Genomic DNA, 27,788 nt, shown 5'->3' with positions numbered 1-27,788 from the left:
AAGTACCTATAATCAGCCAACTTCTTCTGCTGGACACTGTATTTTGATACCTACAACATCCCATCCTTCTTGCTTCAAATCATATCTTCCCGGTGCCCTTTTCTCCACTACAATGTACGACGACGTCATCCTGATTCTAGGCCACTCTTATCTTCCCGTTGCACCATTGCCCAGCTTAAATGGCGCACCACGCCTAATCGAGCCATGTGGCAGCGCTTGTGCATAGGATTTGCTGGGTTGTAAATCTGACGTCGCGATGAAAATCAAGGAACTAGTTCAGAGAAAAAAGCAATCTAGTAGTAGCCTGGAATCACTTTAAGATTGGATATAAATCTGGCGCAGTGCCCCTCTATACAAAGGTTTTAACCTATAGACAAAGATTTCATAGACTTTTGGTTTATTGCTTAGAGCACCTTTTGCTTTCTCGCGAGTTTAGATCTTACTTAGATTCCAACATGGGAGACAAAGGTACCCTTCCCTCCACGCTCCCTCGAACCAGAATAGCACGCTCATTGAGACCAATTTAGGCCAAGAACCGACTGAAGAGAACCACACCCTCTTCCAGGCGTTCGAATGGAACGTCCCTGCAGACAAGGCTCACTGGAAGAGACTAGCAACTGCCTTGCCGAAATTAAAGGCCATCGGCATCGACAACATCTGGCTTCCTCCAGGCTGCAAAGCATCGTCTCCCGAGGGCAATGGCTACGACGTCTACGATCTCTACGATCTCGGTGAATTCGATCAGAAGGGCGGCCGTGCCACCAAATGGGGCACCAAAGAAGAGCTTCAAGAGCTATGCAAAATCGCACGAGAGCAGGGCGTTGGCGTGTATTGGGATGCTGTATTGAACCACAAGGCCGGTGCCGACAGGACCGAGCGTTGCCGTGTCATTGAAGTCGATCAGAACGATCGTACCAAAGAAATTGGGGAACCATACGAGATCGAGGGGTGGCTCGGCTTCGACTTTCCCGGCCGAGGCGAGAAGTACTCGAACTTGAAGTACCACTGGGAGCATTTCAGCGGCACCGATTACAACCAGGAGAACGAGAAGAAAGCCATTTACAAGATTCTTGGAGACAATAAGGGATGGTCAAACTCTGTGGACGGCGAGAATGGAAACGCAGACTTCCTCATGTTTGCAGACATCGATTACTCGCATCCCGAAGTGCAGGCAGACGTTAAGAAGTGGGGTGTGTGGATTACCCAAGAACTCGGATTGAAGGGATTTCGATTGGACGCCGTCCAGCATTTCTCGGAGAGGTTCACGAATGAGTGGATTGACAATCTCCGCGAACAATGCGGACATGATATCTTCGTGGTGGGAGAATTCTGGTCAGGCGACGCCCAGCTTATGACCGATTGGCTCCGGGATCTGAATCACGCGTTCTCTCTGTACGACTCTCCGTTGCTCAACAACTTCGCCAGACTGTCGACTACTGAAGATGCCGATCTCCGTAAGGTTTTCGATGGCAGTCTTGTCCAGGCTCAACCAAGCAATGCTGTCACAGTGGTTATGAACCACGACACACAACCTGGTCAAACGGTTGCTACGCATATTGAAGGTTTCTTCAAACCCCTCGCATATTCACTAATCCTCCTCCGCGAGGAGGGATACCCATGCCCCTTCTACGGCGATCTCTACGGCATGAAGGGCGAGAACCCGGAGCCGGCCTCTTGCGGTGGAAAACTCGCAGACATCATCCTCGCGCGTAAGCTATATGCATACGGTGACCAAGAAGACTACTGGGACAACCCCAACTGCATCGGATTCGTGCGACGAGCAACGTGGGACAGGCCAGATGGTCTTGCCTGCATCATGAGCAACACGAAGCCAGGGGAGATCAGGATGGCAGTAGGAACAGAGCATACGGGCGAGGTGTGGACTGATATCTTGGGCTGGGAACAAGGCGAGGTGACGATTGATGACGAAGGGTTCGGCCTTTTCAAGTGCCCTGGCATCAGTGTCAGTATCTGGGTCAACAAGGAGGCTCAAGGAAGGGACCAATTCCCTACTAATTTCGATTCCAACATCTATGGAGAATAGATTGGCATTTAGAGATATACATAGACTTTTTAATTTCACTTCTTTGGATACTTCATTAACCCACTTTTTGGTACCATAGCTTTAAATTTTGCTACTTTGAGTAGATTATTCAATACTATTCTTGAATACAACAACCTGAAAAGAAACTGGAACGTGACCTGTGCATGTACAATCATGGTACTTGTGACTAATAAATTAATACACAAGACTTGGAATCGGACTTGGTGTACAACTTGAGTACCGGTGAACACATCTCGAGGTAATGCTTGAATTGATGTGATTGGGTGCCTTGAAGAGACTTAGTTGACCGGATTTCCGCGAGCATCCTTAATGCTGGGGGAAATGTGATCAATGTCTTTGAGCTTCCCTTACCCGATATAGTATCGTCAAATCCTTAGGATCATGCAGCGCAGTCATAATGCGAATCGAAACAATATGGATGGATCATAGATCCATCGAATCATCCCATGTGGTGGAAAGGAAAAAGGATGTTGCGGGCGGAAGCGGAGCGGAGTGGCCTGACCGGGATTCTGTGTCACGCTATACCCGATATTTGCTAGTGCATGTGTGACGTATTTGGCGGGGGCGGAAATGGCTGGAAGCTTCCTTGAATGTTCTCCAAGCAGCGAGAGACATCGGGCAGCACCTCGACATCACTGGTTACTTCATGACGCTCCTCCAAGGATCCACGTTCCACCTGCCACGACTATATATATTATCCTCGACTCACCCTGCCACCTTTTTCCTCCATAGACTTCAACACAATCTACAACAATCATAGAGTTGTTCTAGTAAACACTGCAAACTCACCCTCTTTCCACATCATATATACCCGAGTCACTGCTAGTTACTGTTCATAACCACACACATTCACCATGACTTCATTCGACCAATACACAGATCGTGCGGCTAAGGCACTGGCCGACAGTTTCGACCTGGCCAAGTCGTACGCACACTCACAACTCGCACCGATCCATCTCGCCGTTTCCCTTATCGACCCCCCTCCAGACCCAGCCTTCCCCGACAAACAACAATCAGCGCCCATGTTCAGGCAGGTCGTCGACCGTGCAAATGGAGACGCCCAGCAGTTTGAACGCGCGCTGAAGAAGGCACTGGTCAGGCTACCGAGCCAGGACCCTCCACCAGAGCGAACCTCACCCTCTCCTGGCATGACCAAGGTGCTTCGCGCAGCCGAAGACCTCAGCCGAACCCAAAAGGATAGCTACATTGCCGTAGAACATCTTATCTCCAGCTTGGTGCAGGACGCCAGCATTCAAAAATGTCTCGCCGAGGCCAATGTACCAAACACCAAGCAGATCGACCAGGCTATCCAGGCAATCCGGGGAACAAAGCGAGTGGACTCGAAAACCGCAGATGCAGAGGAGGATAATGAGAACCTGAAGAAGTTCACGATTGACATGACGGCGATGGCGAGGGACGGCAAGATCGACCCTGTCATCGGCCGTGAAGAAGAGATTCGTCGCGTGGTTCGCATTCTGTCCAGGCGAACCAAGAACAACCCAGTTCTTATTGGAGAACCCGGTGTAGGAAAGACCACAGTCGTTGAAGGTCTTGCACGACGAATTGTTGATGCTGACGTTCCGGCCAACCTTGCAGCCTGCAAGTTGCTTTCCCTCGATGTAGGTGCCTTGGTTGCCGGCAGCAAATACCGCGGAGAGTTCGAAGAGCGCATGAAGGGAGTGTTGAAGGAGATTGAGGAATCTAAGGAGATGATAGTGCTCTTCGTAGACGAAATTCATCTTCTCATGGGAGCCGGTTCTTCCGGTGAGGGAGGCATGGACGCTGCCAACTTGCTCAAGCCCATGCTTGCCCGTGGCCAGCTTCACTGTATCGGTGCCACAACACTAGGAGAGTACCGCAAGTACATTGAGAAGGACCAGGCTTTCGAACGTCGTTTCCAGCAGGTCCTTGTCAAGGAGCCGTCGATCCCTGAGACCATTTCCATTCTTCGTGGATTGAAGGAGAAGTACGAGACCCATCACGGTGTCACCATCATGGATGGTGCCATTGTTTCTGCTGCTACTTTGGCAGCCCGCTACCTCACCCAGCGCCGTCTTCCCGACTCCGCAGTCGACCTTATTGATGAGGCTGCAGCGGCAGTGCGGGTGACCCGCGAATCGCAACCAGAAGCGCTTGATAATCTCGAGCGCCGTCTGCGTCAGCTCCAGATTGAAATCCATGCTCTCGACCGAGAAAAGGATGATGCTTCCCGCCAACGTCTGAAGGAAGCAAGGGCAGAGGCCGCCAACATTGAGGAAGAACTCAAGCCTCTGCGCGAAATGTACGAGCGCGAAAAGGAGCGTGGCAAGGAGATTCAGGAAGCGAAATTGAAGCTCGAGAACCTCCGCAACAAACTTCTCGAGGCTGAACGTATTCGAGACATCCAGACCGCTTCGGATCTCAAGTACTACGCCATCCCCGATGTGGAGCAGCGCATTGATGAGCTGGAACATGAAAAGAAGAAGAATGATGCCGAGATGTGGAGCCGTCAGGGCGGGGCCGGAGAAGCACTTCTGAGCGACACCGTTGGACCAGACCAGATTAACGAGATTGTTGCTCGATGGACCGGTATTCCTGTCACCCGACTCAGGACAACCGAGAAGGAGAAGCTCATTCACATGGAAAACCATTTGAGTAAGGTTGTTGTTGGTCAAAGAGAGGCAGTCCAGGCTGTCTCGAATTCCATCCGACTTCAACGGTCTGGCCTTGCCAATCCCAATCAACCGCCCAGTTTCTTGTTCTGTGGTCCCTCTGGTACTGGTAAAACGCTCCTTACCAAGGCATTGGCCGAGTTCCTGTTCGATGACCCAAAGAGCATGATCCGGTTCGATATGTCAGAATACCAGGAGAGGCATTCGCTCAGCCGAATGATTGGTGCTCCGCCAGGATACGTGGGCCACGATGCAGGAGGTCAGCTCACCGAAGCTCTCCGACGTCGTCCATTCTCTATCTTGTTATTTGATGAGGTGGAGAAGGCTGCCAAAGAGGTCCTAACTGTCCTCTTGCAGCTCATGGATGACGGCCGCATCACCGATGGACAAGGTCGTATCGTCGATGCAAAGAACTGCATTGTCGTCATGACTTCCAACTTGGGTGCTGAATACCTCTCACGTCCAAACGCTGCAGATGGCCGCATCGATCCAACCACGAAGGACATGGTCATGGGTGCTTTGCGCTCATACTTCCTTCCGGAGTTCTTGAACCGTATCTCCTCCATCGTTATCTTCAACCGTCTTACAAAGAAAGAGATTCGCAAGATTGTCGATGTGCGCATGTCAGAGATCCAGAAACGACTGGTAGACAACGGACGGAATGTGTTCATCGACATGACACCGGATGTCCGCGACTACCTTGGTTCTGCTGGATACTCGCCAGCTTATGGTGCTCGTCCTCTCGCACGCTTGATCGAGAAGGAAGTGCTCAACCGTCTCGCCGTTATGATCCTAAGAGGATCGATCAAGGATGGCGAAACCGCCCGGGTTGTCATGGACGATGGTCACATCCTCGTGCTACCCAACCACACCGACAGCGAGGATGATTCAGAGATGTATGAGGATGAAGACGATGCATTGGCAGATCTCGAAGGTGATGAGGGCATGGACCTCTACGACTAAATCAACCACACCCCATCAACCGAGATGTAGAAACAGAAAAAAAAAGTACAATGTCTAGAGTTGGTCTAGTATCATCTAGGACGGAGCGAATGGAGTTTTATGAAGGTTATGAGTTTACGACTGTACTTTGGGAACATACATTTCTCATAGTATCATGATCATTAATACTGTTAGAGCATTTGCATCACACTTTTGATGCAATAATATATACAAATTCTCAGAAAATAGGGATAAACGAAAAGTCTTCTTCTGTAGATAGGTATTTCCAAGCCTATAAAAGAATTAATCTTGATATCACAAAACATTATCTCTTCCGAATATATGTGACTTCCAGTGAATCAAAGTGTATGGTATATTGTGTCTTCGCTATCTTATTTACAATTGCATGCCTATGGAGTACCTCATCTTAAACCTCACTAAAAACCTAAACGCGCTGGGGGCATTCAGCGAACTGTAAAACCTTTGCATCAGGGTCTCTTTAAGATGCGCCAGAAGCACTTCAGCGAACTATAAAAACTTTATATGAGAATCTCTCTAAGATACGCTAGAAGCACTTCAGCGGACCGTAGAAAACCTACATCCGGATCTCCTCGACATGCCCTCAAACGATGTCCACATATCCGCGCGTTGGATGCCCAGCTCATCACGACTCGCCATGCCGTCCTCGGCAATGCGAACCTAGGATCTTCACTTCCATATGAGAGTCTCGCGCTCTTTCTGCAGCGCGCCCACAAGCGCGTGCGTGTTGAGTGGGACGCCCATAAGGTTCAGCAAGTGGTCGAAGATATCATCGACGACATTGCTCAGGACCAGGACGTGCGTATCACTCTCACCATTCGGACAGCGCCCAACTTGCCAGAGGGAAGTAATGAGGATGTGACTGCTCTGTTTTCTCTGTTGGCAGGGGTACGTAAGGCTTTGTGTGGGATCGAGCAGTTCATGCAAGGCCGTGCCGGGCAGCTCCGTGAGCAACACGGGGGAGTGCAAAAGCATGACTCGATGGAGGATCTGACGGCAAAAGTTGGGAACTGCGTCGACAGGAGCGCTCTCAAGGTTCTAGTGGAGCAGGTATTTGCCATGCATGCAGAGCAATTGGCAACCACTAACGGAGAGGGTGCAATGCTTATCAGAAAAATAGTCAAGCTGATCGATATGGCACTCGTCCAGCAGAAGTAAGGCTTTGTATGCCAGGCCATAGGCTATACCCTACTACAGAGGAATGCCTCCATTGCACACGGTCCTACCATGGTCGAGTGCTGCCCAAGTTACTGTATGTCACCTTCTAGTCACAGAATTAAGAATCTTTAGTGACACTTCATCTATCTTTCCATCATCACCACTACCTTCTGAAGCAATATGCTATGCCCTTGACTATCTCGTATATGAAGCTAAGTAGTAACACTCGGTAGATAACCTGAAATCAACGGTATATGCATCAGACACGTACAGTGTTGAGACGACTCGAAAATCCATGGTATTTGCATGCACTTCCTACGCATACGGCTCAACCTACACCATGTGTCGTCACAGCAACAATATACTCTCATAACAAACAGCTTTCAATATCGAAACCCAGTAGTGGTCTTCCAATAGATAAACTCAGTCTTCGTTCATTGGACATTCAACTCATCCCCTTCCCAGTCCATCTGTCCTCCCTCTTCGTCCTGCGCGCAAGGTATCCGGAGCACCACAGACACCTTCCTCACCGTTGAAGTCATTCTTTATCATGAACCTTACGCGTGTATTACTCACGTCGATCGATTCAGCAGCGCTCGCTTGCTCGGGAAACGTAGGGTCTTCTGTAATCAGTCAGTATAGACCACACCCTCGTCTTCCTCCTAAGAGATAGGTACATGCGGACTACAAGTAACTCTTACGTAGAGACAAAGACAGAGGGAGTATGAACCGCTGGGGAGACGCAGGTGGTGATCCCGCGCGGTCTCCCTGTTTCTTCGGGAATCAATCGTGCACCTATTCTGAGTATCATGATGTAATTTGGTATAATGTAATTTAGTATGATATGGTGTGGTATTGTAACATAACCCTAACACGAAACGTGCACACGCTGCTAAATGCTAAATTTTCTCTATAAAAACGTCAAAACTTCAAGAGCTGCCGCCATCTTCGTCACTGCCTTCTTCGTCATCGTCCGCGATGTCAGTGCGCTCGACGATGAGATTCCCGCTCCTGCCTATCCTCTCGCGGAGGGATCCCCCGTTCTTGAGTTCGTAGGCCTCCCTCGGCATCGGCGACACGAGCTGGAATTTGTACTCGTGCTCGAAGCCCGACGGCTCTTCGGCGCTGCCGCCGGTATTGTCGTCATCGGACGCGGGGTTCAAGACATCGTAGCACTCGACGAAAGCGTATAGTTCCTCGATGTGCGCGTCGGCTCTGAATTTCCGCACGATGCGGTCGCCAGACGGCATACGGAGGCTTATCCGCACGACGTCTTTGTCGTCGGGGCCGGGCTCGCTGGGGATGGACGTCGCGCGCCATCTGCGCCACTGCGCGAGCTGCTGTGCGTATCGCTCTTTGGCTTGCTCGCGCTCGAGGGCTTCTTTCTCCTCGCGGGCCTTGCGCTCGGCTTCTTCTTTCTTCTTGCGGGCGCGCTCGCGGTCGACGGCGAGGGACCGCTCGTATGCGCTGTCTTGCTCTTGTCGGATGTTTCGGGTGGCTTGTTGTTCGGCTCGTTGCGCGCGCACGCGGTTTAGCGGTTCGCTGTGGGCTTGGATGCCCTGGCGGAGCTTCGAGACGAATTGCGCGGGGGGTGTGGGGCCGGCGATGCGCGTGGCGATGCCCATTGCGGTGGAGGAGACTTGGGGTGTGTGGACGATGAGTGCGCCGAAGGGGAACTTGGTGCAATTGAGCGCGGTGGACACTTGGTATGCCTCTGAATCCTGCACGTTGCCTGCCCATAGTATGATGTTGTTCTCCGGGTTTCGCACGAAATCAACCACCTCTTGCGATAGCAACGTGTCTCGGATGAAAGATGAAGTCTCGTCGTGCTCGGGAGACACGAGGACCACGAGGAGGAACTTGAGGTCCTTCTTTGCGATGTCGAAAGCGCTGGCATATCCGCCCTCGTGGAAGGGCAGGGTGTTGCTGCCATACTCCTCCTCGAACTCCCGGATGAACCGTGCCGCATTGTCCCTTGGGTTGAGCGGCCGCCTCCCACCTGTGGTCCTCCGGCCCGCAGGTGTATTGATATTGCTCGCTGTTAGACGACCCCATAACCTCGGCACGAATGGGAATAGATATCCCATGAACCGGAAATACTTGGAAAGCAGAGAGAACACCAGACTGAATGGCGCGAACAGTAATGTCAGGACCAAAGGTGCTTGTGTTGCTACCTGGTTCTCAGGCTGGGGCACGACTCGAGGCGCGGGTTCTACGCGGACTCGACGGCTGGAGGAGGTGGAGGATCGAGGTGAGCTGGAGAAGCCATTCAGCAATGTCTCTTGTCTCCGCGTGTCTTGCGGCGCTGGTATGTCTGCCGTGGCGGCGGCTGCGATTGGGTCTTCTGCGGGTTCGCCGTCGAAGAAGCGGGCTATCGCAATCTACATATATGTCGGTCGTCAGTCTCAACTCGCGATTCCATGCTTGGGCTGCTGTCTTGCTCTTACCTGTACGTTCCATTGACACCGTTGTAAGAGCGGAACCGCCACATTGATGTCCTGGTCCGTCACCGCGGTGAATTGCTGCAGTGCGAGCTGCTGCTCCTCGGAAAGCTGCGCGATGTCGACTCCGCCGTCGGCCATGGTGATCGTCGTCCGTCCTTTCACCTTCTACGTATACCTTCTCTTATCCTAATATCGGAGCTGTATCGATTGTATGTCGTGAGGACAGAATGGCAGGCTGGGGGGTGCCTCTTTTTCTAGTCCAACAGAAATGGGAGTGTCGGTTGGATCAAATGTTGAGAAGAGTAATGTTGCGTTACGCTGCGTTGAGTTGATGGTTCGGGACGGGTGGACTAGTCCGAAAGTCACAACGTTGCCTTGAGGGTGGGTTATGATGAAATGGCTGCGGCGGCCGCGAATCTTCCACCGCCGAATTGCCAAGATTTCGGAACCAGATCCATCGCTTCTTTGTGTCCACCTTTGGTACTCGATAGATAAAGTTGCGGTATGCTGTATCCTCATATGCATTCTCACTACTATTGTCGAAATCATTCTGTCACATTTCCCAAAAGAAACGACACAGCCGTTAACCTTAAATACCTACCTAGGTGATCAGTCCTATATTCGTTCCCCAAAGTAATGAAGGATACACTCACAAGTAAACCACATTGTATCAACAAACACCTCTATAAACTTACCATCAAAACAGGTTAAAAACAACCAGTCCCCAACACCATAATCCAGAATGAACCAAACCATTCCTACAACATACACCAGGGAGTAGAAACCGCTTAAAAATAAAAAAATAAAGACAAGAACACGTCAGGCGCCTCAAAACACAGCTGCTAAACAATACCAACTCTATGCACGTATAGAACATTAGACAGCAAGTAGCGCACAGTAGTACATTAAAAAGGTTCAATGGCTGTGATAACGTATAAAGGATCCGGTATTGTTGAATACTTATGTATGTGTGTGGTCGAGTGGGCAAGACGACCCTATGAGGACCTTCGCTCCCCTATGTTTGCTCCACCTAGAGTGCCCTCTGACTGGCTTCGAGTACATCTTCAGCCCTAGCCGCCCTGCTCATCACGCGTGTTGTAAGATATACAATCTTCAATGTCGTCATTTCTTGATTCTTTTCTGGCATTGTATCCCGAGCATGTTCTTTGCTTCGAGATGGCCATGTGAGCTTAGAAGGTGGGTAGAAAATATCTTCTCGTGATGACGGACGACGTCCAAATGGAGTACATAATCATGTATGAGTTGATTGCATTATTATCTTAGTAAGATTGGGGTATTTATTGATCATGATACATCGGTTGGGGAAACCCGCCATGGAATGCGAACTTTTAGGAATAACGATGCCAATGCGATAGGGTATATGTTATAGGAGAAAGGGACAAAGGAAAAGGTGAAAGATGTGCTGTCGGACCCCAGGGGTTGATATCGAATGTTCCCCTCCGCCCCACCAAAGAAAAACGCCGTAAATGCTCGTACGAATGCTATGCCATGTGTGAAACCTGCTGCGAATAGCAATCACATGTTTCCAAAAGTGTCCGAAGTACAGAATGCCGGTCGCGCTATAAGTGGTAATTCGATCGTGATGTGGAAATAGAGATAAGTGGATGGGCGGCGCCGTGCACCGAGATCGTGGCTTCGGGACCGCACGCACTTCTCCGAAGGCGCAACGCCATTATGTATGTATGCATGTATGTTTTCTACAAATTAATTACCGAGTCGTTTCGGAACTTGCCACAAGACCCAAATGGGTTCCTATCGCTTGAAGATGGCGATGAAGCTCTTTCTTTTTCCAACCCTAGGGGACTTTGTATCCACTGGGATGGGTGGCGGTGCAATATTGAAGGCCGGTGTGGACTTCGAGCTGGATTTTTCCTTGAGTTGCTTTGAGGATTTTTCTTTGGTTGAGACCTTGCGCGTCAGGTTGCTGGTGCTCGTTATTTCCTGGTCTTTATCATTCACTGCGATGCCAGAGTCACAAGGGCCCGGACTGGGAAGAGGAGGGGTTGCCCGCTCGCTCTCGACCACCCTAGAGTCGTGCCTGGCGAGCTGGAAGCTGCTCTTAGCCTTGGTGATAACAGATCGTTTCGAGCTCTTCGTAAGAGCACGAACGAGACTAGTGCTCTCTGCAGCCTGCTGGCGTTCTAGTCGCTCAATCTCTCCAAGCATCGTCATGCCATTTGTGGCGAGGCTTTCTTCGGCGATGGGCACAAATTTGATGATGCCACGATCTGCATGTACGCCAATCGTTTCGAACAGGAAGGACTGGATAAGCGCGGCGTTTCGTTTGTTGAGAGTAGGCTGAATAGAGACGGGGAGTGCGTTGATAGTGAGGATGTAGGTTGGTTCAAAGGATCCGCCGAGCAAGAGGCAAGCCGAGTGGTTGACAGTAATCATGATCGACGATTCTGGTCGCTGGTATCGCTGGGACAGATGGTGTGATAGGTCGGTCACCAGGGTGTACTCGTCCTTGATCTGTGTAACATTAGCAAGCGTTCCAGTCTAGAAGGGGACATGGGTGCAGCGGGGAACGTACAATGACATTCGTGCGGAGGTCCGCAATGACAGGTGCATCCTTGGTCACGCGGTCGCGAGAGGAGGAAGTGGAATCGTCCTTGTATGCAAACCGATCCTCAAAGAACTGGGCGCGCTGGCGCGAGTTTGAGTTGGTCGGTGGGTGGTGGCCATTTGTGGCACCACGACTGGCGGATCGGGTATGTCGTGCATCATCAAAACCAACGTTTTGCTCGGAAATGGCCTGGACAGAGCGCGGCGAGGAATCGAAGGAAACGGTTGACCTGGATGGCGACAAATGGCCTTCCGTAGGTCTAGGAGCCTGGAGGGAGATGCCGGCAGGTTTTGGAAAGGCATCGGCTTCGACTTGAGCGGTAGTATTTGTATTGGTATCCTCAGCAGAGGGCGAGGACGATCGCGACATTGGCGTGGGCGAGCTACCGTTCGCCGAATGTGGCATGCTGTCGTAGGCACGTCACAGCAGAAAGTATGGTACAGATGGGTGCCCAGAAGAAGGTCAAGTCAGCGCCGTTGGGTATGTTCGTCTGTATTCGATATGTACGTCTCTGTTTTGTGTGTATTTGAAGGGCCTGGATACGTAATGACTGTTTACAGTGACTGTGGGAGGCGGTATGCCTGGACAACGAACGATGGAGGTTGACCGAGTGTTGTTTGGTTACTTCTGGGTGTTTGTTGTTTGGAGAGGGGAGCCGTGGAATTCCTGAGGCGGGACCGAAGGGGAGTGAAGGGACTAGATATGGATTAAAAGAGGTGTGGGTGATGTGGTAAGGCACTTGTAGTGGTACTACCGTGCAGATCACGGGCCCTTGAGTAGTCCGGAATGGGGTGTCTCTTATCGATGGTCCACGGGGTGACAGACAGGTAACTTAGGTTTAGTATAGGTAGTTAGGAGAGACAGTTCGAGTCGGTGGAGGCGTTCGGTTGTGTGCGATGCGTGAGCATGAGAGTGAGAGTGAGAGTGAGAGTGAGCGTGGTCGTGGTTCAAGGTTGATCAGAGGGGTGGTTTTAGGTGGGTGGGTGGGTGTTCAAACTCAGGGTAATACTCGTAGATGAAGTTGTGGTGGCGGAGGGGCGAGGAGAAACGAGAGGACGCGTGTGAGTGGGAAAATGTGGGATGGGAGTCTGGTAGTAATATTTGTGTAATAATAGAGCTGGAAGAGGTGGAACAAACAACAGGAGCGAGGGACAGGAGTAAAGTAGAAAGTAGAAGGGAGGGAGGATAGAGAGAGAAGGAGGCGAAGGAAAAGGAGCAGGAGTCAGGATGAGAAGTAGTGACCTGGTGTATGGAGTGGTTGAAACAATGTGGAGGATCGCCCGGTGGATATTTGGTTGATTATATTATGGGAGGAGTAGAAAGAGGAAGAAGAAGAAGAGGCCGAGAGGAATGTATATCATGGAGGGATGAAGGCGTACTTTAATGGGATGCATGGAATGGCGGTGATGGTGGGAATAATAATAATTAATTCATGCGCCGTCCATAACAAGTCAATTAGGTTCACGTTAGTTTGGTCGAGAGTACAGAGGATTAATTATAGTAATTACAGTAAGGTATCCATGGTCTACATTACATGGCTGGGGAGTACGGGGGAGTACAGAGTATCTTCGAAGTATTCTGTTGATTTGTTGGTAGAGGAAGAAGACGGTGGTGATGATGGTTATGATAATATAAAAAGAGTGTGCATGTGCGCTGAAGAGTGGAACGGGAGGCTGTAAATTGATTGATTTGATCGATTGAATCGAATGAATGGATGAACCTTCCATACCAGAACCCTGTCACCCTGTCTACAGAGGGTTGGCACGTCTTCTATAATTACCTAGAGTATCCATATCAGAGTGTACTGTAGCCAATAAATAATCTCAACTCCTTGCAATGAAACCTTGTAAATGCACTGTTGTAGGCATAAAATACTACCAGCGGCAGAGAGCCAGCCCGACATGCCAACCCTCTGTACCAACGGGGATGTGACTTTCGCATTGCATCACGCAGCACTTTAAACCCACCCACACGTCCCCAACCAATGAACCTGCACTACACACAACAATACACTCTACATACAACTACAAGTACGCTGCCTGTTTTTCTTGGGCGATGAGGGACGAGGGACGAGGGACGAAGGTGGGCCAGGCAGGGTTTGAATGGACTCGCCTAGGTTTCCGCTCTTCTTAATTCATGCCGGACATTTGGTCCCTCTTCTATGATCAAGGATCTCTTATATTTATTTCCTACAGTAGAGAGACATACAGAGTACTGAAGACAGAGAAAGTACGGTTTGTATAGAGTATTCAGTACTCCATACGTAGTTGTAGACCGAGTAATCGTGCTAAGCTAAGAATAATTACCTACCTAGAACGCCTAGGTAGATAATACCATCGTTGTGTACGGAGTACAACATCTACTAAGCGCTGGCAACTTGTCAGACGCCGGTGTGCGGCGCATACATGATACATATCCATACAAACATCCGAAGCATACATGCCCTAGGTACATTCGGTATCTACTGGTAGGTCGGTATCTCCATATGTTGCTCCACACGGCTTCAGCATACTCTTTTCGGCCTACAGTCTACCCAACCCAACCTACTTGTATGTATTTTAGTACTTTGTAACCATCTTCAATGGCATTGCTCTTCCCACGACTGCTAACTACAAAATGATAGATGCTTCGTAACTAATTACCAACGTTGGTACGCACAGTACTGTGTATACGTGACCTTACGCCAGTCCCCTTGATTCAGGATCCTTCATGTCTTCTTTTGGACATGTCTCAGCCGTGCTCCCAACATCTGCCCGCCGAACATCCTCTTGCATCTTGCAACCACACGTCTCTCCAATAGTTATCTTCACATCCCTTTTACATATTAAAAGGCCACCCTGCCCTACTGTTTACATACTCGCCCCGCCCGGCGCTGGCGCGGCTGGCCTGGACACCTGCAACCTCCAAGAATTGAAATGAATCTCGACATCTGGCACCAGCCTTACCTACACGCTACCTGTACAGTTTACACACACGCTCGCTCTAGACACCCGGTGAACGCACGCATGTACACCCCTGCTGCCGTGCTACTCGTACTGCACGTACCGAAGTATAGATGAAAACCCATGGACCTTGACGCCGATATCGACATGACCTAGTCGAACCTCTCACCAAAGCTGTCATTAAATATTGCTGCACGCGGTCCATCGAAGCTTCTCTGTGCGGCTGCTGACGTTGTGGTCATGCTGCAGTGCCTCCGTGTCCCCTGCGCTTTGGTCTACGCGAAGCTGCACTCCCCTTTACGGCACCGTTCCTCTTCGAATTTTCGATATTTCAGGCCTGCTTTGCTATACTAATTCACCACGATACGTGGTTCTTGCCCAAAATGACCATCTTTTGCTCAGTCTCGCTTCGCTCAAACGTTGCCCCAAACAGCTGGAGATCTGGTTGCCCTTAGTGCCCGGCGCCTTGAGGTTCGAGACTACAGACAGTCTTCCACGTACTACCCACCATCAAACCCAAGGATTAATTAGTGGAAAGGTCACAAACACAATTTCTTGATTCTTTTTGCTTTGTATCTGGGGCGCGACGTGGCCTACCTTATTCCATCTTCCAATTGCTACGGCCTGCCACACTACCTTCGCAAGGTACGACTTTGCTTCGCTCTGCCACAATTTTGTTTTGTTCTTCATCCGTCCTCATGCAAGAACATCACCTGGCCACTCACCGGAGCAGCCCCGAATCCGACAGCTATCCCTTCCTGTTCTACATAGACTACTTAGGCATACACCTGTCACGACATGTACACCCATATGCACCCCAGGCCAGGGCCACCAGATACTCCTGGCAGCCGACGACCGAGAACAAGTCCCAGGAATTGAATCCCCTGCTGTGCTCCGGCTTTCCATCCTGATTGACATCTTCGGGGTACAGCAATGTAGTACCAGAAAGCCACGAACCCTACTTTCAGTCTGGCGTCCAAGATCAGTTGCAGGTGGGTGGTGTGCGTGCTTCCGATCTTAGATTAATCGTCTACCCGTCTGCAAAGGTGACGATAACATTGTTTGGCCGTCTCATTTCATATGTACAGACGGTAGGCTCCTTGCTAGTATTTCATGCCTACAACTATATATTCACGAGTAAATTTGTGAGGCCATGAGGCTGCTGAACTGGTTACAACTGAGTATGTACTCCTGAATAACCAGCTCAAACCCCAGACCTCGATCAAGATCTGGCCGACCACACCTGCTGCACACATTCACAAACGAGGCCGAACCGCGCATGTCAGAACTCTGTCGAGATTGGATACGTACTGCATCTGCCGCGTAACGTTCTACGGTACTGGCTCTGCAGCAACACGACCCAAACTTTTCCGCAAAAAGAGGAAAATCGAACAATATTGATACGCTATTCTCCCTCATACTCACCCACCCTATTCGACTTTGTGAGTCGTCTCCAAGCCTCCTTTTCAATGTGAAACCGCCCGCACCCACCGTCTGCAATGGCCCTTTCTTCCGGAGAATTTCGTTTGTCTTCGGCGATGCAAGAAACATTGGTGGTGTTAGTGGTACGGGATCAGCTAAACGGTGTACTACCAAATGATCGGTGGTATCTGTGATCGCCATGAGATCGGGAGACGCTGTGCTTGATATTCCCCTCTGAGCCCGCTGGTAAAAGATTAGAGAATGTGGATTGAAGGTTTGATATTGCTGGCTTAATGAAATATTCATTATTTGCTGGTGCTTCTTGACAATCTACTCGTAGACTACAGACATAAACTTGTTCGCTAGTGGTAGCTGAGGGTTTTAGTCTTGTGATGCAATAATGGTAGGGATATGCGGAGCAGGTAATTAGTAGTCCGTAGAGTGTTTGGCATCGCCAATCTCGACAACAAACCCATTTTAAATTGTAAACCGACACACCGTAGCTGTGGGAATTCGAACAACTTAACCAGGTAGATTTCTGCATATCAACTTGCGGTGAATGCTGGAGGTGCTGTCCATTTCTTGAGTGCAGGCCACGTGCATTGGCAAGGCTCACCTGATAGCGCGCGCGTCCAGCACCAACACCATAACACGCTGCACAGCACGTCTAGCACAACCAACGAACACCTCACTTCCACAAAAAGCGCAAACTCAACGACGACGATGCCGCCAGCCCCAAAGGCAAGCAACGTTCCGAAGCGAAAGGGCCCGGCATTCAAACCGCCCCGTCCTGTCAATTCGTCCACGACGACTGCACAACGCGGTCCAGCGGCGACGACTTCGCGCGTTTCCGGCCCCGCAAAGAGAACATCTGCTGCGGGGGCTGGTTTGCAGCCCTCTTTGACGCTCATTTCTGATTCAGAGGATGAGGACGACGAACAGGATGCCCTTTCACAGTCGGATCGCGATGAATTGATGGAGGATGCGACTGAGGTCGAACATACTTCGATACTGCAGCCTCAGCTGGATCCTATACCCGAAAAGTTGCTGGCAAGACTGTTATACGAGGGTTTCGAGGACAAGGACATGAAAATCCAGAAGGGTGCTATGGAGCTCGTGGGAAAGTACATGGAGATATTTGTGCGCGAAGCTGTTGCGAGAGCGCGATTCGAGCGCAGCGAAGCCCGGCAAGGAGGCAGCCATATGGACGGGTATTTGCAAGTTGAGGATCTTGAGAAACTGGCGCCACAGCTGGTGCTGGATTTCTAAGTTGGGGTCGCCTTCTCCAGATATTGATCACCCGCGAAAAGAAGGGGTGTGGCGCGTTCTCGTGCCAGAGTGCCTCGTTACCTTTCCTGTAAAGGGCTTAAACATACGACTGACTACGAAACTATTGTCGCTCGCAAACAGAGATTGTTCGCAGAGTCGCTGAAGCAAAAACAATGCTATGAAACGCGACAAGACGGACTGCCCTGGCCAGAGGGTGCCTTGATGTCATCCTCGCAATAACGAACTCATGTTACATCAAACAATATCCACGGATGGGCAGTTTCCACCGGCATGAGGTGGACATGAATACAGCAAACAATGCAATCTCGCATGGGAGCCATCCGAACGTTTTTGGTAACCCCGGTCTAGACGTTCCCGGATCAACAGGTCGTGTCGGGCATGCTGAGGCATTCTGTAACGCAGACCAAACAGGGGACGCTTCGTCACATCAACCCCCCAACCCCAAAACGAGAATAATTTCGACCTCCCTAATTTGGTATGAACGAATGCAATAATTCAACGAACACAGTTGATGGATTAGTATGAAATGAATTGCACGAATTGACTGAGCCATTCGATCTTATTATCACATTTGCGCTGCACTGTGGTCATTCAAAAGTTGCGATTCGCGTGGTTGTACTCTCCGTACAATAGCAGACTGGGGCCAGTCGGGGGATATTATCTCGCTTCGGCACGTTGAGCCTCAGATCCGGAAGTTAACCCGCCGAGCGCGTGGCTGATGCACGAACTGATTCTGACATGTCGCAGATGGGACATTCTATGCTTCGAATACGTCTTGGCTACCCTGGAGTACGTCGGCACCAGTGCGCACTAGCCGTTGATCCACAGACGTCTTCATGCCTTAAGAATCGCTATAGCCATGTAGTCAGGCTCACATCTCCTCCATCTCCTCCGTACTTTGTGTTTGCTTTCCTTTCCACTTTCTCTTCAATTCCTTTCTTGCGGTCTTCCGTATTCAATTCTTAATTTCATCTGGCCAGTCCAGTTCAGAGCGCTAGTCGCCTTTATTCACGCACGTCTATTACAATCTAGTAATTCCAAAGTCACTCCTTTCGACAAGGTCAGAAAAATTAAAAAATCCACATACACAATGTATTTCTCGAGATCAATCATCGCCTCTGCCCTTCTTGGGTTCGCAGCAGCCACCACCCACGGCGAGGGCGAGCAGGCCACCGCGATAGTAGCATCGGAGACTCTGCTCGCAACAGGAACCACTGCGGCGGCATTGGCAACAGGAACTGGACTTCTTGGGGAGGCTCCACCAGCAGGAATGGTCAATACTCACGTTATTCAAGTCGGCGGACCAAATGGAACTCTCGAATTCCTTCCTCCCAACATCCAGGCAAAGCCTGGTGACTTGGTTCAGTTCCAGTTCAACCCCAAGGCAAGTCCACTCACTTCGCAATCTGCGTTCTTCCAGCTAACTCTTCACAGAACCACTCTGTTGCTGAGTCTACCTTCGGACAGCCTTGCGTTCCTATCCAGAACGTCATGGCCAATAAGACAGATGCTTTCTGGTCCGGATTCATGCCTGCCTCGTTGGCCGCTGGCAATGGAACTGGCGGTGGCAAGTTGACCTACACAATCCGCGTTAAGGACGAGAAGCCCATCTGGTTCTACTGCTCCCAAGGCCAACATTGCCAAAACGGCATGGCTGGTGCCATCAACGCGTAAGTTCCCTATAATGTCTCAACCATCCTCCCAATTCCAACTAACACGCCATTCCAGTCCTTTGACCGGCAACCGCACCGTCGAGGCCTTCCAAGCCCTCGCCGCCAACGCCCCCGAGAACCTCAGCCCTGGCCAGAGCGGCGGCGGCTCCTCCACCTCGCCCTCCTCCACCCCAGGCGACACCCAGAACCCCGGCACCGAAGCCTCCAACACCGCCGGCGGCCTCACTCCCACATCCACCTCCGTCGACCCCGCCCAGCAGAGCGTCAACGCCGCTCCCGCCCTCTCCTCGCAATCGTACTTCGGCCTTGGACTGGCCGGTCTTGCAGCCCTTTTCGTATTGTAAAAATACCACCCCCTTTCCTCTTGGAGGACATTTTCTTGTGATCTTCGCCGCTGCCGCAACGTAAGCGCGGCGGCGGGATGGGTGAGGGCACTTTGGATTGAGAGCATGATACCATTCTTATATAAAGACCTGGCTCCAAGACAGCAAGCAGCCGATGGGGAAATCCATGGTACTTTGCTTGGGCTAGGGCGGCGTTTTTTTATATTTTCCTTTGATTTTAACATAAAGAAGTGGATGTGGGCGAGGGGCAGCGGGTCGTGCGAGAAGCCCATACTTAGAGTAGGCATAATACAAATGAATTCTGACCACCAAAGTTTTTGTGTGTTTTGATTGCTTGCGTTGTGATTGTTCGAGGATAGAAGGTGAATGCTGATGAATGGTTCTACAATTCATGGAATGTCGGTACGTTGAGCTGGCTGCATGGTAGATTTATGTATCGTCTAAACTAGTGAGCTATCTGAAAGCATACTGTAAGAAAATCAATAGGTTTCGGGCCTTATGAGGTAGACATTCTGGGAGAGACTTTACTCAATTAATAATAGTCAAAAGAGCTTTTAAAAATACATATTCCAGAGTACCTTAGGTACAGAGGGTTGGCACGTTGGGCTGGCCCCCTGGTAGTATTTTATGTCCACAACAGCGCCTTTGCAAGGTTTGTCGCGAGCAGTTAAGGTTGTTTACTGGCTACAGTACACTCTTACATAGACACTTTAGGCATAGAATATACATGCACGGAGTCCAGTTGTAAAACTTAAAACTTTCAGGAAGCCAGCCTTACATGCCTAACTTCAATTAAAATATCTGAGCACTACAAAGCAAGTGTTCTTTGTTTGCCATCTTGCTTTTCTTGTATTTTGCTCGTTCCAGAACAGGAGAGGTGAATGCTAATGATTGGCTCTGTACTGTTACCGTTGTTGGACCCTGGCCTGATAACGCGCTTGGCAGGGACAAGATGGCAGGGATGGGCACAATTGCGTCACTCACTCTCCCAATGCCAGGGCAGGGCCACACGAAATGCAACTTCTTCGTACGCCAATGATGATGATCGCTCCTGCAGCTCTGCATTCCTTGATTTTGACTTCGCGTGGACGCTGGTCGTCCAGCTTCATCTTTATCCTTAAACCACATTGACACCCTCACATCCCTTCACTTCCTCACCCATTCCCTGTTCATATTACCTACTTTATCACGCGGTATCGGGTTCATTCTTTGGACCTGATCGCGTATTACTATCACTTACCACTAAGCATTCAAGTCTCAACCTCATTTATCCTGTACTACCTCTAAACCGAATATCGCCATGAAGTCAGTCCAAGCCAGAGGCCGTCGTACTGGCACAGCTCGTTTTCAGATGCTTCCCTCCCTATGTGCAGCGCTTAGTCTGATATCGAGCCTTCCATTCGCTGATGGAATGCACCATATGGCGAGCGTGGCGCCTCGTCGCGTAGACCGGAGGAAAGAACCCGTTACCCCTCTGCTCATCACCAACAACTGCCCCGAAACCATCTGGCCTGGGATTAGAACTCAATCTGGAGATGGACCTGCGAAGCAAGGCTTTGAACTGCAGCCTGGCAAGACATCCAACCAGACAGTGTCAGAGGACTGGCAGGGGCGCGTATGGGGCCGGACGAATTGCACTTTCAACGAGGACGGCACTGGTCCGAAGGAAGGCAGTGGGCGGGCGTGCAAGTCTGGAGACTGCTATGGCGTTCTGGACTGTAAGGTCGGGGTGAGTATAAGTCCGCTTTGGCCATGTCGCTTGCATTCATCTAATACATGCGTATGTAGGGTGACGTTCCAGTGTCCCTCGCCGAGTTCACTCTGGATGCAGGTGATGGACATACCTATTACGACATCTCACTTGTTGACGGGTACAATCTTCCGATGGCGATAGTGCTTCAACCACTTCAGAATATGAGCCTGGAAGATATACCTCCGAATCTAGTCCATCCGTCATGTCAAGGGACGTTTGGTCTCTTGGAACAGCCGGGCTACGATCCATACACCAGTGGCCACGAAAATTTCCTCCGGACCAACAGCTCTTACCCATTGGATTTCGATCAAAAGGTCAACGACAAACAGGTCTCCCGGTGGTGTCCGTGGGATCTGCAGCAGGAGCCCCCCGAGAAGCCCGGCGATGGTGTGTACCCTTACCCTGACGATAACATCCAGCGGCCCGCATTCAATCCCTGCTTCTCGGCCTGTGCGAAGAACAATCGTCCCGAAGACTGCTGCACGGGAGAGTACAATTCGCCGGACGTTTGCAAACCCGGCGACTACTCAAAATCAGTGAAGAAAATCTGCCCAGATGCTTACAGCTTTGGTAAGATTAAACAGTTGGAGCGTACCTTGAGATGCACCGCTAACATGATGCCCTTAGCATATGACGACCAACTCTCTACCTTTATCATCCCATCAGGCGCTGGGTTCGAGGTCGTTTTCTGCCCGGGTGCGCGCTCCACAAATATTCTGGCCACAAACGCAGAGGCTATGCGTCAGCTTGCTCAAGATGGGCGTGTATCCAAGGAGAAGAACAGTCAATCTGCAATGTCGATGAAAAAAATCAGGGCCGATGTAGTCCGACGCAGTGATGGAATGCGGAGCATCCGATTGGACAGTACCGCCCTCATGGTAACTTTCTTCATGGCTGCATGCACTGTTGCATGCATGACGATCCTGTAAGTGCGAGTATGATATGGAAAGCTCGGAGATTTGTTCAGAAGAGGAGAAGATGGAAGCGTTTGAGATTGTTGATTACGTGTCGCGTCTGTAGTAGAGTCATTTTAGATACCCTCTTCGTAGCTGCCAATGCAGTATTCTTCTATGTTATCGTTCCTTAGTATTACTTACCTATAGACTTGTTTTAAGGGAAACAATAACTTCGCTATGAGCACGTCATTAGCTCCAACAATCGGGATTTCCTGATTACAACCTGCCTCGACTGGCTACAGCACGTTCTTTAATAAGATCCACGGAGTCTTTACCAAAAGTGTTGTCTCTGTAACCTGGTTGCATGAGATATAGCACCACATGGACGAAGATAGCGGTAAGATAGCTGATACGGCCTCACCAACGCCTTGTGCACTTCGCTCTGTAGATAGGCTAAATTGAGAAACCAATGCAATCCGGTTCTTCGAATGCGTGTTCGAAAAACAGTGTTACCGAAGGACCCTATCCCTCCCGGTGGGACTTCAACACTTCCATCTCACCAACAACATGGTCCATGGAACGGGAGACGGGAGCACGCCTGCGCATCAGCGCCCGCAGCCATGCATACATGCATGTACGCTGCAGCCGTCAGACTTTCGAATTGGGCATGGATACGCGAAGTATACCAGCTTTTTTCGGTTTCCACATAGAGTGTTGGCGTTGAAATCATCGAATACTAGGCCAAAATGCCAACATCTACCTGCTGACATGCTTTCTCGAGTTGCATGAATTGCTCGCGACGTATGCCAACTGCCGACGAAACCCTCCTGTGCGTTCCGTTTCGTTGAGGAGCGAGCGGTGAGCGTGCGTGGGAAAATGTCAAGTGATGCAGTTTTGTTTTATGGAAATTGCTTAACATGATCCCTATACGTTACGGAGGGCGTGCTGCCATCCATTTAGGGTATTCCTGCTCTGGGGATATAATTTCTTTGGGATATTATAGTTGTTGCTTTTTTGTTTACCCCACGTGGGGGGCGGGGCGTGAGTGTGTCCATGGAGGAATGGGAGGGGAGGGGGAGGGGCCACATGGCACGACGTCACCTCGAGATATAGATGACTTACTGTAACAAGTACAATCAATTATTAACTTTACAACACTACTGCGCTGTTGGAATTGGCATAGAGAAAAGAAGCAAACAAAGAAAGGTACGGAATAAATTCTCCATTTTTGATATCGACAAGAATAGAGATGCGATGTGTTTCTCGGATGAAGCTCCCGAACTGCATCCTTCCATCGTCCATCGTGTACCTATGTAATGCAAAACGCACCCTCCATCTCCCATCGCCATCGCCATCTTCCTCGTATTTGAAAACGCCAACGACGGTTCCTCGCAGCGTACCCCGCCAAGGGTAGCCACTGAGACGAAGGGACAACCGCCCCATCGAGCATCTGACGGCTCTCCTGACCACGGAGAGGGATCCTCCGCTCCCTTAACGGAGATGCCGCGTCTCTTCAGTCATTCTGTGTCCCTCCATCGAAGCATCTCACCGCTGTGTCGGGCGCGCGGGCCATACCTCCCCTCGCTGCCTCGCTGCCTCGCGCGGCTGGCTTGCTGCGTCGTGCCTAATTTTCGGTACGACTCCGCAGCCACCAAAAGATATCAACTAAAACAAGTCACTAAACCATCTTGGAAACGGAGCTGTCTCTTTGCACCTCCCGTTTCGTACCAGCTTGCCCACTATCCAGCTCCACTCGTACTATGTAACCACCAGACCGTGGTGGGAAAAATAATCTGAGGTACCACAAACGGCCTCAAGTGCTCCGGCCAAGTCGCAACGTCCTTACCTCTTTGTCGGCGTGTTCTGCGTGTGTGCCGTGTTTCTGTCTCGTGTCAGAAGACTAGGAAATATTTACTAATTGATGAGCTTATTTACATGTAGCAGAAAGAAATAAGAGCCATGCCATCTGCTGCTGCATGCATGGCGACTGAGAAGAGCTCCAAACATTGAAAAACCACCGGACATCCCTTTCTTTTTGCCAATTCCCAATTCTTATACTCTCGTTCTTCTTCTTCTCTCTTCTTTGGAAGGGAACAACGGCATTTTCTTTTTACTGAATGCGCATCCTGGTGTGCAATCAACCGAGTGATTGTCCTCGTCCTGCATCACAGCTACCATCGACGTCCCTGTCAACGTCGTCATCGACCTCAGTTGCTGTTATCGATATCAAGCACCCCTCCAAAACCGAAACCATGGCCCAAGCTCTCAACGTCCACGAGCTCTCTGAGGGCTGGTCCTTCAAGCAAGCAGATGATACCGCAGCAGACGCCTGGTTGTCCGTCGCTCGCGTCCCAACTAATGTCCATCTGGACTTAATTGATCATGGAAAGTATGTCATACCCGCATGGGAGGGGGATCCCTGTTGGAATTGTGAATAGAAGAAACAATAATCCCAAGTCTCCCAATATGAAAGAGACATGCCCCGTCGAATATGAAAGCATGAACTAACACGTCTGCGCCCACGCATAGAATCCCCGACCCCTTCCTAGGCTTCAACGAGCTCAAGGCCGAATGGGTCGCCGACAAGACATGGACGTACAAGACCAAGCTGCCCTCCGTCGAAGCTTCCAAGGACGGCGTCGTCCACGTCCTCGCCTTCGACGGCCTCGACACATTCGCGACTGTAAAGCTTAACGGCGACGTCATCCTGAAGAGCGACAACATGTTCATCCCGCACCGCATCGACGTGACGAAGCAATTGAAACCCGGATCCGACAACGTCTTGGAGATCGATTTCGCCTCGGCACGCCTGGAGGCCATTAAGATCCGTGAGGCGCATCCCGAGCACCAATGGGTTGGTTTCAATGGCGATATGTCTCGTCTCGCTGTGCGGAAGGCACAATACCACTGGTAAGTAGGGTTGCACCCTGTTTCCCCTATCATCTGAATTATGATCGCTGACTGTAATGTGCATAAAGGGGATGGGACTGGGGCCCGATTCTCAACACCTGCGGTCCATGGCGTCCAGTCCGACTGGAGACATACCAGTCTAGAATCTCGGACCTTCGCGTCGACTACAAACTCTCGGACAACCTTCAGACGGTGAGCGGCACCATCACCGCAAAGGTCGAGGGCGTATCTGGAAACAGCGTCGCCTTCGAGGTTCGCGACGGCGAGAACGCGGTGTTCAAAGAGACGGCCTCCGTCAGCGACGGCGTAGCCACCGTCGAGTTCCACGTCAAGGAGCCCAAGCTGTGGTTCCCGCACGGCTACGGTCCACAGTCCCTGTACAAAGTGACCGCGGTGGTGTCGTCGGCGGACGGCGTCGAGCTGCACCAGTCCAGCCGTCGTACCGGCTTCCGCAAGGGAGAGCTCGTCCAGCAGCCCGACGAGATCGGAAAGACGTTTTACTTCCGCATCAACAACGTCGACGTCTTCTGCGGCGGGTCCGACTGGATTCCAGCGGATTCGTTCACGCCCCGCGTCACGGAGGAGAGGTACCGCAAGTGGTTGGAGATGATGGTGGATGGATACCAGGTCATGATTCGGTGAGCATTGTACTCCATGGGTGAAAAGTGAGATGGAGAGAAGAGTGTCAGACTAACCATGAACGCAGCATCTGGGGCGGAGGTATCTGGGAAGAAAACATCTTCTACGACATCTGCGACGAGATCGGCGTGCTGGTCTGGCAGGATTTCATGTTCGGCTGCGGAAACTACCCAGCGTTCCCGGAGATCCTCAAGTCGATCGAGCAGGAGTGCACCGCCAACGTCGGCAGGCTACGACACCATCCCTCGATCGCAATCTACGCCGGCAACAACGAGGATTACCAAGTGCAGGAGTCTTACGGCCTGACTTACAACTACGAAGACAAGGACCCGGAGAACTGGCTCAAGACCGATTTCCCCGCGAGATATATTTATGAGAAGGTAAGCTGTCTCAAATGTATAGTGCAGTGCAGTGCAGTATTATCAGATACTTGGCTGGGCTGTTCAGATACCGCGTATCCGCACGCACTTTACCATTGCAGTTCAGTTTCTAATCATGGATCTACGATAGATACTACCCGAAGTTGTCGAGGCAGAAAGCCCTCACATCCCGTACCACCCGGGAAGCCCATGGGGCGATGGCTTGAAGACGTCGAACAAGACGGTTGGAGACATGCATCAGTGGAACGGTGAGTGATCTCCCAATAGACAATTGGATCACACCCACACCCCCTTTACTCTCACGCTCTCACATGCTATCATGCACCCTCAACAAAGGCTGACAAGAAGGGTTTGGTGAACAGTATGGCACGGCACGCAGGAGAAGTATCAAATCTTCGACACCCTCGGCGGACGCTTCAACAGCGAGTTTGGCATGGAGGCCTTCCCGCACATCGACACGATCAAGTACTACTGCACGGATCCGACACAACTGTACCCGCAATCACACATGCTCGACTTCCACAACAAGGCCGACGGCCACGAGCGACGCATCGCGACCTACTTGGTGGAGAATTTCAGGACCCAGACCGACCTAGAGGTTAGTTCTTCTTTCTTTGTTGCAGTGTTCTGTTCTTTTTTTACCCTCTCTCCTTATACTATATGACCCTCTGTCCGGTTTTATAGTTTATGGTTTGATATTCGCTTGCGTTTTACCTGTTCTACCTGCATGCAGGCCAGGTTGCGTTGCGTTTAGCGTTACGTTGAGAGTACTTTGTTGCGAGGGGCCACTGCCTCCCCCTCCCCTCCCCTATAATATACTTGTGCTAAGATTGAAATGTGAACATGGCAGGCATTTATCCACCTGACGCAACTGTCGCAAGCGGAGGCGTTAATGTTTGGGTACCGTGGATGGCGCAGGCAGTGGGGCCAGAAGCGGTTCTGCGGAGGCGCCCTGGTATGGCAGCTCAACGACTGCTGGCCCGTCACCTCGTGGTCCATCGTCGACTACTTCCAGCGCAAGAAGCCGGCGTACTACGCCATGAGGCGCGTGCTGGCGCCCGTCGCCGTCGCCGTCAAGCGCGCCCACTTCGACTGGAGCGTCGTCCACGCCCGCGTGCCGCCGACCAGCGACTTCGAGTTGTGGGTCGCGAGCGGCAAGACGGAGGAGCTGACGGCCACCGTGGAGCTGCGCTTCATCTCCATCGCGACCGGCAAGGAGATCAAGGACAAGGTTGTCAAGAAGGACATCAGAGTGGTAGCGAACGGCACGACGGACGTGCTATCGGGCACGATTGACAATGTCAACGAGGAGCCACACGTCCTGGCCGCAAGGATATGGGTCGACGGGGAGATTGTCTCGCGCGATTGCGATTGGCCGCAGCCGCTCAAGTACCTCGACTTCCACGACCGAGGCCTCGAGGTCGAGCCCAGGGGCGACACGATTCTCGTCAGGGCCAGCAAGCCGACCAAGGGTCTGGTGTTCGAGGAGAGGGCCGGCGTGCTGGTCAACGACTCCGCAATCGATGTCGTCCCAGGCGACGAGCAGGTCATCAAGGTCAGGGGACTCGGCGCAAACGACGCTGCGCTCAAGTGGACATATCTTGGCAAGGAATAATGGTCATGATGGTGGAGTGAGGGTGGGCTGCTGCTTGC

General features: G+C 51.0%; 10 protein-coding genes across 10 annotated transcripts; 7 read left to right on the top strand and 3 right to left on the bottom strand.

The window, feature by feature from the left end:
• The first annotated feature begins 389 nt into the window (after positions 1-389).
• On the top strand, positions 390-2,175 carry BU24DRAFT_427222 (glycoside hydrolase family 13 protein). The gene is made up of 2 exons (XM_033529170.1): positions 390-468; positions 528-2,175. Exons 1-2 carry the CDS (start codon positions 456-458, stop codon positions 2,042-2,044), a joined length of 1,530 nt encoding a protein of 509 aa, XP_033379360.1. The 5' UTR covers positions 390-455; the 3' UTR covers positions 2,045-2,175.
• Positions 2,176-2,820: 645 nt separating this feature from the next.
• Positions 2,821-5,981, top strand: BU24DRAFT_427221 (heat shock protein-like protein). Its single transcript, XM_033529169.1, has one exon. The coding sequence runs from the start codon at positions 2,920-2,922 to the stop codon at positions 5,677-5,679; it is 2,760 nt and encodes a 919-aa protein (XP_033379359.1). The 5' UTR covers positions 2,821-2,919; the 3' UTR covers positions 5,680-5,981.
• A 142-nt stretch (positions 5,982-6,123) lies between these two features.
• Positions 6,124-6,855, top strand: BU24DRAFT_472148 (uncharacterized protein; the record flags this gene model as incomplete). Its single annotated transcript, XM_033532724.1, has 1 exon — positions 6,124-6,855. The coding sequence occupies exon 1, from the start codon at positions 6,202-6,204 to the stop codon at positions 6,853-6,855; it is 654 nt and encodes a 217-aa protein (XP_033379358.1). The 5' UTR covers positions 6,124-6,201.
• Positions 6,856-7,677: 822 nt separating this feature from the next.
• On the bottom strand, positions 7,678-9,679 carry BU24DRAFT_454527 (uncharacterized protein). Its single transcript, XM_033531323.1, has 2 exons — positions 9,303-9,679; positions 7,678-9,236 (listed from the first exon to the last, which is right to left on the bottom strand). Exons 1-2 carry the CDS (start codon positions 9,435-9,437, stop codon positions 7,785-7,787), a joined length of 1,587 nt encoding a protein of 528 aa, XP_033379357.1. The 5' UTR covers positions 9,438-9,679; the 3' UTR covers positions 7,678-7,784.
• A 1,314-nt stretch (positions 9,680-10,993) lies between these two features.
• BU24DRAFT_51157 (uncharacterized protein) lies at positions 10,994-12,596 on the bottom strand. The gene is made up of 2 exons (XM_033534348.1): positions 11,854-12,596; positions 10,994-11,792 (listed from the first exon to the last, which is right to left on the bottom strand). The coding sequence occupies exons 1-2, from the start codon at positions 12,289-12,291 to the stop codon at positions 11,073-11,075; spliced, it is 1,158 nt and encodes a 385-aa protein (XP_033379356.1). The 5' UTR covers positions 12,292-12,596; the 3' UTR covers positions 10,994-11,072.
• Positions 12,597-13,164: 568 nt separating this feature from the next.
• BU24DRAFT_51155 (uncharacterized protein) lies at positions 13,165-13,642 on the top strand. The gene has a single exon (XM_033534347.1). The coding sequence runs from the start codon at positions 13,254-13,256 to the stop codon at positions 13,563-13,565; it is 312 nt and encodes a 103-aa protein (XP_033379355.1). The 5' UTR covers positions 13,165-13,253; the 3' UTR covers positions 13,566-13,642.
• Positions 13,643-15,852: 2,210 nt separating this feature from the next.
• BU24DRAFT_51052 (uncharacterized protein) lies at positions 15,853-16,764 on the bottom strand. Its single transcript, XM_033534345.1, has one exon. The coding sequence runs from the start codon at positions 16,554-16,556 to the stop codon at positions 15,960-15,962; it is 597 nt and encodes a 198-aa protein (XP_033379354.1). The 5' UTR covers positions 16,557-16,764; the 3' UTR covers positions 15,853-15,959.
• Positions 16,765-17,655, top strand: BU24DRAFT_51051 (uncharacterized protein). Its single transcript, XM_033534344.1, has one exon. It carries the CDS (start codon positions 16,974-16,976, stop codon positions 17,517-17,519), a length of 546 nt encoding a protein of 181 aa, XP_033379353.1. The 5' UTR covers positions 16,765-16,973; the 3' UTR covers positions 17,520-17,655.
• A 677-nt stretch (positions 17,656-18,332) lies between these two features.
• On the top strand, positions 18,333-19,649 carry BU24DRAFT_51063 (uncharacterized protein). The gene is made up of 3 exons (XM_033534346.1): positions 18,333-18,924; positions 18,975-19,210; positions 19,269-19,649. Exons 1-3 carry the CDS (start codon positions 18,631-18,633, stop codon positions 19,555-19,557), a joined length of 819 nt encoding a protein of 272 aa, XP_033379352.1. The 5' UTR covers positions 18,333-18,630; the 3' UTR covers positions 19,558-19,649.
• Positions 19,650-20,908: 1,259 nt separating this feature from the next.
• On the top strand, positions 20,909-27,750 carry BU24DRAFT_356032 (glycoside hydrolase family 2 protein; the record flags this gene model as incomplete). Its single annotated transcript, XM_033523877.1, has 11 exons — positions 20,909-21,286; positions 21,346-21,880; positions 21,938-22,215; positions 24,005-24,084; positions 24,353-24,595; positions 24,736-25,116; positions 25,185-25,754; positions 25,823-26,156; positions 26,266-26,383; positions 26,498-26,733; positions 26,986-27,750. 11 exons carry the CDS (start codon positions 20,909-20,911, stop codon positions 27,748-27,750), a joined length of 3,918 nt encoding a protein of 1,305 aa, XP_033379351.1.
• Positions 27,751-27,788: the final 38 nt, after the last annotated feature.

Source organism: Aaosphaeria arxii, assembly GCF_010015735.1.
Source record: "Aaosphaeria arxii CBS 175.79 unplaced genomic scaffold BU24scaffold_10, whole genome shotgun sequence".
In the NCBI taxonomy this organism is placed as follows: domain Eukaryota; kingdom Fungi; phylum Ascomycota; class Dothideomycetes; order Pleosporales; genus Aaosphaeria; species Aaosphaeria arxii.
Note: the sequence above shows the minus strand (reverse complement) of the source record. Positions and strands in the feature narration are given on the sequence as shown.